This window comes from Megascapheus bottae, chromosome X (assembly GCF_031878675.1).
Source record: "Megascapheus bottae isolate mThoBot1 chromosome X, mThoBot2.hap1, whole genome shotgun sequence".
Classification (NCBI taxonomy): domain Eukaryota; kingdom Metazoa; phylum Chordata; class Mammalia; order Rodentia; family Geomyidae; genus Megascapheus; species Megascapheus bottae.
Window position 1 is genome coordinate 42,455,600 of NC_143547.1, and position 11,695 is coordinate 42,467,294.

General features: G+C 44.2%; 1 protein-coding gene across 1 annotated transcript; it reads left to right on the forward strand.

The window, feature by feature from the left end:
* Positions 1-6,186: 6,186 nt before the first annotated feature.
* Pja1 (praja ring finger ubiquitin ligase 1) lies at positions 6,187-10,926 on the forward strand. The gene is made up of 3 exons (XM_090325947.1): positions 6,187-6,330; positions 7,945-8,107; positions 8,595-10,926. Exon 3 carries the CDS (start codon positions 8,656-8,658, stop codon positions 10,486-10,488), a length of 1,833 nt encoding a protein of 610 aa, XP_090182073.1. The 5' UTR covers positions 6,187-6,330; positions 7,945-8,107; positions 8,595-8,655; the 3' UTR covers positions 10,489-10,926.
* The last annotated feature ends 769 nt before the right edge of the window (positions 10,927-11,695 follow it).

The following is an 11,695-nucleotide window of genomic DNA, read 5'->3' on the forward strand; positions in this document are numbered from 1 at the left end:
AGAAATCAATAATAATAATAATAATAATAATAAAATTCCAACAGAAAAAATAAGTAGAAGATATGACCACATAATTAAGAGAATAAATCTAAATGGTCACCCGGTGCCAGTGGCTCATCTACTCAGGAAGCTAAGATCTGAGGATCATGGTTCAAAACCAGCCCCAGCAAGCAAGTCCCTGAGAGTATGTTCTCCAATTATTCACCAGAAGAATCAAGTGGTAGAGTGCTAGCCTTTTACACCAAAGTTCAGGGATAGTGACCAAGCCCTGAGTTAAAGCCCCAAGATCAGCACATGCACACACATACACATACACACACATACACATTACACACACACACACACACACACACACACACACACACACACACACATACACCCTAACACCATAAATGGTCAACAAATATAAAAATGCATTTAAATTTCCAAGTAATTTACAGAAAACTTAATATACCTCTACTGGCAAAACTAAATGGCTCAGCCTGAACTTCTAGCTACTCAGGAGGCTGATTCCTAGAAAATCAAGGTTCTAAATATGAGTCCACTATTATAGTTGAAGATTTTAATACCCCTTTATCAATAATTGACATATCCATCCAGTAGGCAGAAAATCAGTAAGAATAAAGTTGCACTGAGTAGCACCACCAATCAACTACTTCTAATTGACATTTATAAACTACTTCATCCAACAAAACAGAAATACACATTCTTTCCAAGCTCACGTGGATCATTCACCAAGATAGACCACATCCTGGGCAATAAAACATGCCTTAACAAATTTGAAAGCAAAGACATCTTATAATAAAATATGCTCTCAGACCACAGTGAAGTTAAACTAGCAATCAATAACAGTAAAGTAGCTAGAAAAAATACTCAAAATATTTGGAGATTAAACAAAATAGTTCTAGCTGGGTACTGGTGTCTCAAGCATATAATTGTAGCTAGCTACTCAGGAGTCTGAGATCTGAGGATCACAGTTCAAAGCCAGTCCTGGCAGGAAAGTCTTTGAGACTCTTACCTCCAATTATCCAGCAATCCAGCGGGATTGGAGGTTCAGTTCAAGTGGCAGCCAGCCTGTGGCTCACACTCATAATCCTAGTTACTCAGGAGGCTGAGATCTGAGGAGCACAGTTCAAAACCAGCCCAAACATGAAAGATCACGAGACTCTTTTCTCCAATTAACTACCAGAAAACTGGAAGTGGTGCTGTGCCTCACCATGGTAGATTGCTAGTCTTCAGCTGAAGAGCTCAGGAGCAGTGACCAGGCCCAGAGTTCAAGTCCCATGACTGGGGAAAAGGAAAGAAAGAAAGTGCTCCAAAACTACTGGTTATGTGCAGTGGGAATAGGTGATTGGACAGTTGAGTGCAGGTAGAGTTGGTGGAGACCAAGGCTGTAAGCAAAGCTGGAAAGAATAATGAAAAGGCCAAAGCAATGTATCTCTCACAGAGAGTTGGGTAAGTTTTCCAAGGGCCACATCCACAGATACTTGAAGACTCATACCACAAACCATGGACAGGTGTGGGCCAATGCTACTGTGTCCAATGAGGTGATTCTGTTTTACCTAATTTCCGAGGTATTGAAACTAACAGATAATATTTCCAAGGATCTCAAGGTAAAGCTGATCACTCCATATCACTTGAAGCTTAGAGCTTGCAATCTATAATGAATAGTTGGATTCTCTCTTCAAGGCAACCATAGGTGAAATCTGTGATTAGAAAGGAAGGACAGCAAAAACTGCTTAGAAAGTTATTTTAATCCCCTTCAGCTTAATCAATGTGGTCTAATTAGGACAGAACAATGAAACTATGTAGGAATGTTTATAGAAACAATTAAATAGAAAAACATAGACAAGAAATATTTGTAGATGCTTAAACTCAAAATTTGAACAAGGATATTTTTATGTGGTTGGGTGTTTATTCGCTGGGTTTCTTTTATTTCATATGTTTTATACAAAAATAAAATTAATAAACACTTTTCTACTAAACTTTAAAAATATATAAATTAAAATTATCAACAATTCTAAATTTAATGCACAAAAGGGACAAATTCCATGGCTTGGTTTTAATGAATAGGATATGGCACAAGTGATGGATGGATGTCAGGGGCTCATGCCTACAATCCTTGCTACTGAGGATGCTAAGATCTAAGGATTGGGATTCAAAGCCAATCCAGGCAATCAAATCCAAAAGACTCTACCAGCAAAATCTGGAAGTGGAGCTGTGATTCAAGTCGTAGAGTACTAGCCATGAATGAGAAAAATAAGAGAGAATAGCCAGGCCCTGAGCTCAGGCCTCAGGATAAGCATGCACACACAGACACACAGTGGTAGAGTGGTAGAGTGCTTGCCTAGCATGCATGAAGACCCAGGTTCGATTCCTCGGTACCGCATACATAGAAGAAAGCCAGAAGTGGTTGTGAGGCTCAAGTGGTAGAGGTCTAGCTTTGAGGAAAGCCCAAGGCCAGTGCTCAGGCCCTGAGCTCAAGCCCAGGACTGGCAAAAAAAAGATCATGTCTTAGTTGCTGTTTCTCTATCACACTGGCTATCATTCTGTGAGGATACAAAAAGTGTCATAATCCTAAATATTCCGGAGACAGATCTGAAAAAGGTGGTTCAAAGACAGCCTGGGCAGTAAAGTCTGTGACACCTTTTTTTTTTTTTTTTTTTTTTTTGCTAATACTGGGGACTGAACTCAGGGCCTGAGCACTGTCCTTGGGCTTTCCTCAAGGCTAGTGCTCTACCACTTGAGCTACAGCACCACTTCCAGTTTTTCTTGTGTATGTGGTACTGAGGAACTGAAGCCGGGTTTTCATGCATGCTAGGAAGCACTCTTACCACTAGGCAAAACCCGGCCCCCATGTCTGTGACACTCTTATCTCCAATTAACCACCCAAGGACAGGAAGTAGAGCTGTGGCTTAAAGTGGTAGAGTGCTAACCTTGAGCAAAAACGGCTCAGGGATAGCACCTGGCCCTTGAGATCAAGCCCCATAACCAAAGAATAAAAAAGGTCTTTGAGGGCCGGGAATTTAGCCTAGTGGCCGAGTGCTTTCCTAGCATGCATGAAAACCTAGGTTCGATTCCTCGGTACCACATACATAGAAGAAAAAAAAAAAGCCGGAAATGGTGCTGAGGCTCAAGTGGTAGAGCTCTAGCCTTGAGAAAGTCCAAGGACAGTGATCAGGCCCTGAGCTCAAACCCAGGACTGGCAAAAAAAAAGTCTTTGAATAGATTCACATGACAAGGAATCAACATGTATCAGTGAACACATAAGTTAAGGATGTGGATCTTCTTAAGCCTGTCAACAACTATATAAAAGGAGTTCATTCCAACTGAACCTTCAAATGAAACAGTAGTTTCAAATGATTGCTTGAGGATCGCCTCATGAAATGCCTTGAGCCATAGGGGCTGGGTTAAGTCAGGCCTGCGTTGCTGACCCACAGAAACTATGACATACATATTTGTTCTTTTAGGCTGCTATGTGCTTGGAGGAATTTGTTATGCAATAATAGATAACTATCATACATCTTATGATCAAGAAATCCCGTTTCAGTGTACCTACAGTAAAATATATATGTTTTCCCAGTCTTTTTTATGACAGAGAATATGTTTAAAATACTAACATTCGGAAAAGCTTATTGGGCCAAACAGATGTCTGTTATTGATTAGGGGCCCTAGTCATGGGCATAGTAGCTAGGAAACACCAGAGCCATGCTCTTGGAGATGTTAAGGGGAATAATCTAGTAAAGCACTCATAAAATCAAATGGGAAGGTTTGTTTTTGTTTCTTGTCGGTGCGGGATTTGAACTCTGGGCCTGGGTGCTTTCCCTGAGTTCTTCAGCTCAAGGCTACCAACCAACTCCTTGAGCCATTGAGTCACTTCCAGTTTTCTGGTGGTTAATTGGAGATGAGTCTCATGGATTTTGGTGCCCAGCCTGGCTTTGAACCTTGATCCTCAGATCTCAGCCTCCTAAGTAGCTAGGATTGCAGGTGTGAGTCACCAAACCTGGCTCATTCTATCCTAGAAAAGCTCTTCAAGATGGGCATGAGGGTCCATGGGATCCTCATAATGTCCCACGGCAGAAACACCCCAAATGTGTTAGTAGGGAAAAGAATGTTGGGTTGCAAGATGAGGGGAGGGAGTGGGGGGAGGGAAATGGGGTCAAAATCATGAGAAGGGTTATCAATGTTTGTGAAGTAATGCACCTCTGTCTGGTAAATATAACATAATTGTTCTATTAATTACAATAAAAATGTTGGGTTGCATAATGCATGCAACATAATTCCATATAATAAAATATTACGGTAATATATTGGATAATTGACAAAATAGCATTCCACAGTTGAAGTGCATGACCTAGGCAGGTATGGTGGTGCATTCCTATAATCTCAGTTAAGTGACAGAGTTAAGAAGATCATGGTTTGAAGCGAGGCCAGGCAAAACTTAGCAAGAGTCCATATCAACCAGCAAGGGACGTGTGATAACACATTCTAGCTATGAGACCAGCTTAGCTGAAGACTGGGTCTAGTCAAAGGAACATGAGACTCTATCTGAAAAAAAAAGCAGGTGAATGCTAGTGGCTTATGCCTATAATCGTAACTACTAAGGAGATCTGTAGATGGAGGTTTATAAGGCAGCTCAGGCAGTAAGTTCTTGAGACTCTCATGTCCAAATAACCAGCAAAAAACAAAAATGGAGGTGTGGCTCAAGTGGGAGAGGACAATGCTAGAGGAATGCTCAAGGTGCTGGGTTAAGTCCCAATAACAGCACACATAAAAATGTTCTGTGTAATCGTTACAGATTAAAAACACATGGAGATATAGAAAAACAAATAAACATACCAGTTTATAAATGGTCCTTGTTTGGTGGAAAAGTAGTAAAGGTAGATGGGGGAGGGGAAAGGGGGTTTTAGCTGTAAATTTTTGTTAAAAAATATAAGAATGTGAGGTCCTGAAGGAAATAAATTTGCTCAATCTGTGTGGCAGATGCAGTCCAATGTGTATTTTATACTGTGTATGTTTCTACATGTTTGAAATATTTAAAATATTTTCATAAAAGAAAATGTGTCCTGTTGAGTAAAAAAATGCATATATATTAGACCAATCTTAATTGTCTCATTCTATCTCTCTAGATCATCATAGATTCTGCAGTCTATTCAATCTATGTATAGCCATAGAAAGTCTGGGTTAAGTCTTTAACTGCAATAACCAACTTTCTGATAGGTGTATATTTGTAAAAGTGTTTGCTTTACACTTTATGAAACTAGTTGTTTGGCACTCATATTTCTGTGATCATATCTTTTTTAATGGATGAAACAACTTGTTTTGTTTCTGATGCTTTTTACTGTGTTCTCGATTTTTATACAGAGAGTACTGTCGTTTGTTTTCTTTGTGTGTGGGTGTGTGTGTGTGTGCTGGTATTGGGCTTGAGTGCTGTCTGTGAGGTTTTTCCACTCAAGGCTGGTGCTCTACCAGTTGAGCCACAATCTCATTTATATTGTGGGAGGGGAGGGTGAATTGGAGATAAGAGTCTTCCAGGATTTTGTTGTCTTGGCTGGTTTGGAAGTCAAGATCCTCAAATTTCAGCCTGTTGAGTAGCTATCATTACAAGTTATAATGAGTAGAAATTGAACTTGTGTGGCACTTCAAACCTATTTTTGTAGGTGGAAAAGTGATTAGCAGCAACCAATTCCCTAAGAGTTTCAAGTTTCTCTAACTATCAGGTTAAAATGTCTAAGCCTTGCCTTTTTTTTCATATCCCGAAATTATCACCCATAAGTAGAGTGTGCATTAGATAGTAATATCATTCCTGTCACATTGCAATTAGTCAGACTGATTTTGAACATTTCATTTCAATAGATGAAAAAGCCAACCTGAAGCAAATATATATATATATATATATATATATATATATATGCACGTTGGATATTTTTTTTTCGTATCTTTGCAGATTTCAACACTTAAAATGAAATGTCTTCTGGTCCACCTGATTTGTGGTTCCTCGTTGCATTCCCTTCCCGAGCAGTAACGCCCACGTGCTGCAGGCCTCCAGCGGCTCTTTGCTTCCACGAGCCCCCCTCCCCCCCCCCGTCCGAGCGCGCGCCGCCAACCCCCCTCCCCGCCGCTGCACATCAGGGGGCGTGGCTATGTCTGGCGTCACAATCACTTCCGCCGTCGCAGTCTCCGCCTGTCGGGTTGCTATCTGGCGGAGGAGGAGCTGGAGTCCGGAGCTGAGGCACTGGCGCTGTGGCGGTCGGAGGTCCCGGAGGTCCCGGAGGTTCCGGAGCTCCCGGAGCTCTGCTTGTCCGTCGAGTGTGTGGCTATCCGGAGTAGGTAAGTGAAGGTTGTGCCTTATTTAGCCAGACGCTGGCTATGGGAAGGGTGGTGGGGCAGCGGGGCGAGGATTCGGAGTGAGGGGAATGAGGGGAGCCAACGGACCTCCTTTCGGGTTTTCGTCTTGGGAAGGGGGTGGGACCGAGGGAGACCTGCCTGCAGAGTGAGGAGACCCGTATCTCCACACAGCCCAATTGGGGGGCCACCCCAATGTCACCTAGCCCCGTGTGGACGGTTGTTACCTGTGACTGACTGGGGAGGTGGTCGCGGCCCATTGCCCCTTCCGCGCCCCTTTCCTCCCTCCGCGGCCCCCTTGAGGAACGCTCCGCGGCCTTTCTTCCCCCATCTTGGACTCGTTTTGCCAACCGAGAAGTGGTTAAGGGATTTTTTTTTCTGCAAATATTTGTCGCCGGGAAAAGAATTTCTGAGGTAAAAAAAAAAATCGCCAAAGAAGGGGGGGAAAACAACTATGTTCACGTATGCCGTTAATTTTCTTTGGCCCCCTTGTACGTGTCATCTAAATTTGGTTTGCCCTTTCAGCTGGTAAGGATGCCCCCCTTCTTATTATGACACTGCATCCCCCTTCTCCTGTGTGGAGGCCGAGCGCGCGCACTCGCGCTTACGCGAACACACCCCCCCCCACTGAAACCTGACGAAGCAGCCTCATCCCTGCCCCTCCATCCCCACCATTCCTGCCAAATCCCCTTTAGCACGCATGCGCACACGGGCACGCGCGTACTCTATCACGCACCCCCTAGTGCTTTGCCCCTCCGCGCCGGGCCTATTTCATATCTCTGGAAGCTTCTACCCTCCCCCCCTGCCTGCTCTGGCCCACACGCAAATACACACACACACACACACACACACACATTCCCACCCCTACAGGCCTAGCCCTCTGGGTCACCCTCCAGCCTGCCACATCTACACATGACATGTTTCTATTACAGAACTCTGACATACATTTACAGTCACTACACACTGCTTGCTGTTCAAGACCGCGCTCCGTATTCCCCAAAGGCGCATATATACGTCACTGGTTGATCATTTCTGTATAATTTCTACTTCCAAATAGAAATCTCTGTCAGACCACCTCCTTCCTGCTTGCTGTATTCAAACGTGCAGATGGCCTCTGTTACGCTAGCCACACACACCCCTTTCCAGTGCAGCTCTCCCTTCATTGATACCGGCTGCGGTTTCTCCCTTGTCACCTCCCATTTTGACAAACACACAAACACCATACACACACTGAGACCTCTCTCACTGCCACTATATTCTTCCTCTTCCCTGCCTGTGACACACATAAACATTGGCTTTTATCCACTGTTCCAGCTACTACACACACACACACACACACACACACCTCCCTTATTTCTCACACATTTATCCACACCCCTCTCCTCTACAGCTGCCCCACCCACACCTGACATTTGCATACCATATCCAGAAGGGGTCTTACTCTAACACCCTCTTTCTACAAATACACACATCCTTCCATTGCAGTATTACTTGTCCCTTCCATCTGTCCTTTTCCCGACAGACACGTAGGTGCTCATTTACACATAGTGATCTATATTTTCTACTCAATTCCAATTTGCATTTCTCCTGTGTCTGCAGTGCTCACCAGAAAAAAAAAGCTCCAGGAAACACGCCATAAAAACCTGCAGCAGCCAGTCACCGGTGGAGACTGAGATCTGACAATTCTAATTGAAAATCAGCTTGCTTAAGAAAGATTGTGAGACTCTTGTCTCTAACCAAGCACGAAAACATTGAAATACAGGTATGACTCAATTGATAGAGTACCAGCCTTAGGAAAAAAAGCCGTGATTTTAACCCCCAGAACCAGTACAAAAAACAACCCCTAAAACCTCAACAGTGTAACTCCCACATTGGCAAAATTCTAAGCATCTACTCAGACTTCCTTCTATCACATTGACCCCAGAATTTCCCTTTCCTGAACTCCAAATATTTGGGATCATTTTGCCTACATTAACCATGTATTCTGGCTCTTTCCCCTTCCATTATTTCCTTCCTGTAGTAAAAGTAGATTTTTTTTTAAATTGTGAACTGACTTTATTCCTAAGTTAGAAATATGGGCAGGAAAAGAGAGAATGTTTCCAGAGTGCATCGTAGCTATATTGAAACCCCTCCTAAATCAGAGCTTTGGATTAGGAATCTAGCAACTCTATATGACCCAAATCAACAGGAGGCTATCAATCCCATACAGGCCGGGGATATGTAAGAAGGTGTGCTTCTGTCATTTACAGGCCATCCAAGGGCCAACAAGGCAGAATTGCCAGCCAGAAAAAGACAACATCCAAAGTACCAATGCATAGGTCAACTCCCAGTCAGTCCAAGAGGAGCCGATCACCATTTTCTGCCAGCCGTCGTCGTCGTTGGGACGACCGAGAAGCCTCTGGAAGCAGCTTGAGTGTTGAAAATGAGGACTATGCCAGGTATCCGCCCAGAGAGTTCAGGGCTTCCGCTAGCCGACGAGGAATGGCTTATGGACATGTTGACACTTTTGTGGTAGATGATAGTGAAGAGGAGGGGGCTGGGCCTGTGGAACGACTGCCAGTACGAGGGAAAACTGGCAAGTTTAAGGATGACAAGGTGTATGACCAAGAGAAAGGGGCCAGGTCTAATGTGGTGGGGGCACATGCCCACTTCTCTAGTTATAACCGTAATGGGAGAGAGGAACGTGACCCAGCCCCATCTGGGAGGTACTCTGCTGGCAGAGCAGAGTATCCAAAGCAAAATGGTGCGGCATCTTACATGCCTTCTGCTGAAGGCAAGGGGGCTAGAAGAGGTGACAACTTGGAGAGGGAGAGGCGAGGTCAGAGTTTGCCTGTGCACCCTGGCAGGGCTCCTGTGAGTGTGTATGGTGGTGGGAAAAACACCCCTAAGAGTACTGAGGAACCCGTGGTGAGGCCTAAAGTCCGCAATGTGACACCGCCAAGCATGAAACCAAAAATATTTTTTGATACCGATGATGATGATGATATGCCGCATAGTACTTCCAGGTGGATGGATGCTGCCAAGAAGGATGAAGCCTATCCCAATGGCATGGCAAGAAGAGGCCGAGGTGAAAGTTCCAGCAGCTACTCTGAACCAAAGTACCCAGAAGACATGAGAGAAGGGAGGATCGCTGGCCAAGGGAAGCGTGAGAAGGGGCCCAGACGCCGTCGAATCATGCCTGACTCCGACTTCTGTATGTATGATGATTACTATAGATACATGGATGACGATTCGGACAGTGAGAAAGAGTGGATAGCCACTCTGCGCTGTAGGTATCGCAATCGAGAGCTGCCCCCGTCCCCCAGTGGAGAAAGCTGGCAGACACTGTCAGGGAAGCAGGAAGAGCAGGAGCCCCAGCAAGCTACAGTGAATGTGAGTGCTGCCATTAGCAGCAACCCTGACCCCGAAGATGGGGCTTGTGCCATGGCTGGTGCCAGTGCTGGTGCCAGTGCAAGTGCTAGCGCTAGTGCCAGCACCAGCGAAAGCACCAGTGCCAGCACTGGTGCCGGTGCCAATGGCAATAGTTACATTGAGGAAATTCAAGAGCCATCTCTTAGAAGAGAGGAGCAGACACCCCGGGGAGCAGTAGAGATTCCTTGGCTCCGATACAGCGAGAATGAGAGTAGCAGTGAGGGTGATAGCAATCCCCGTCCCCCTGTGATTCAGCCTGGAACATTCGTGTTAGATGGGAATAACAACCTTGAAGATGACTCCAGCGTGAGTGAAGATTTAGAAGTGGATTGGAGCCTGTTTGATGGATTTGCAGATGGGTTAGGAGTGGCCGAGGCCATCTCCTATGTGGATCCTCAGTTCCTCACCTACATGGCTCTGGAAGAGCGCCTGGCCCAGGCGATGGAAACCGCCCTCGCACACTTGGAGTCCCTTGCCGTGGATGTGGAGGTGGCCAACCCACCAGCTAATAAGGAGAGCATTGATACTCTCCCCGAGATCCTGGTCACTGAAGATCAGAATGCAGTAGGTCAGGAAATGTGCTGTCCTATCTGTTGCAGTGAGTATGTGAAGGGGGAGGTGGCAACTGAGCTACCATGCCACCACTACTTCCACAAGCCATGTGTGTCCATCTGGCTTCAGAAGTCCGGGACCTGTCCCGTGTGCCGCTGCATGTTCCCACCTGCTCTCTAAATGCCAAGGTTGAATCCCACCCTAATTCTTCTCCCTATCTGAAACCTAAAAGTGCAGAGCCCTCTCAAAGTTAACAACACAAATGAAAGCGTTTTCTTAAACTAAAGCTGTTGAATCTGATCATTTTCACTGTAGAAACGGTTGCGTGGGGTTGCGTTCAAATTCATGGTGTCTCTTAGGGGTTAGAAGGGGAAATTAAACTTTCTAAATGCTACTTGAGATCGCTGTAAGAGCATACATTTTCTAATCTGAGTGCTAAAATAAATCGCCTTTGTTTTCTTGAATAGACTGGTGTTGTTAATTGTAATGTCAAGTTTATCTGTTAAATATGTTCAAAAGGCAAAAAGCATTTTTGTTGCATGTTATGGCCTAATGTTCCTGTAATTGCAGTGTCTGCCATAAAAGCTTATTAAAGTTCTTTGAGTTTTCCATGGTAAACAGAGTTGTTTGATTTTGTCTGAAATGGTTGTGCCAAGACTGGAAATACTAACTCCAAAATCAGAAAAAAAAATTTAGAGTAGGAATAAAATGTGTCTATTACAAGAGGAAGATTAGGTATAGAAAGAAGGAAGGTCTGAAAGAAACCAAGAGAAAACGTGATTAAAATACAGAACAGTGGTAAAGTCCAAACTGAATGCAAAGATGAAAGATTTAAAATCACTTTTGAAGAAATAGTAGTTCTCAAAATGGGTAAAAAATAAAGCTGTGTCACTTTTTTTTTGCTTAAAAAATGATAGTCAGTGCTAATTTCTCTTGCCTATAATCCTAGCTACTCATGAGGCTAAGATCTGAAGACTGATTCAAATGCAGCTTAAAAAAGTGTGAGACTTTTACCTCCAATTAAGCATCAAAAAAAAGGTTGGGAGGGGCCAGGAGTTTGGCATAGTTGTAGAATGCTTGCCTAGCATGTACAAAGACCCGAGTTCGATTCCTTGATAGCACATACATAGAGAAAAGCCAGAAGTGGTGCTGTGGCTCAAGTGGTAAAGCTCTAGCCTTGAGAAAGCCCAAGGACAGTGCTCCGTCCCTGAGCCCAAGCACAGGACTGTCAAAAAAAAGTTGGGAGTGAAGGTGTGATACACAAGTATTAGAGTGCTACCCTAAAGCAAATAGCCAGGTAAGAGTGCAAGAACCTCAGTAAAAGCCTCAGTATTCTCTGGCAGGCATACACACCTCAATTGTCAATTGCTGTTGGGAAATAGAACTT

Coding starts and splice junctions, on each gene's coding strand:
- Pja1 (XM_090325947.1), top strand. CDS start 8,656: ATGCATAGGTCAACTCCCAGTCAGTCCAAGAGGAGCCGATCACCATTT.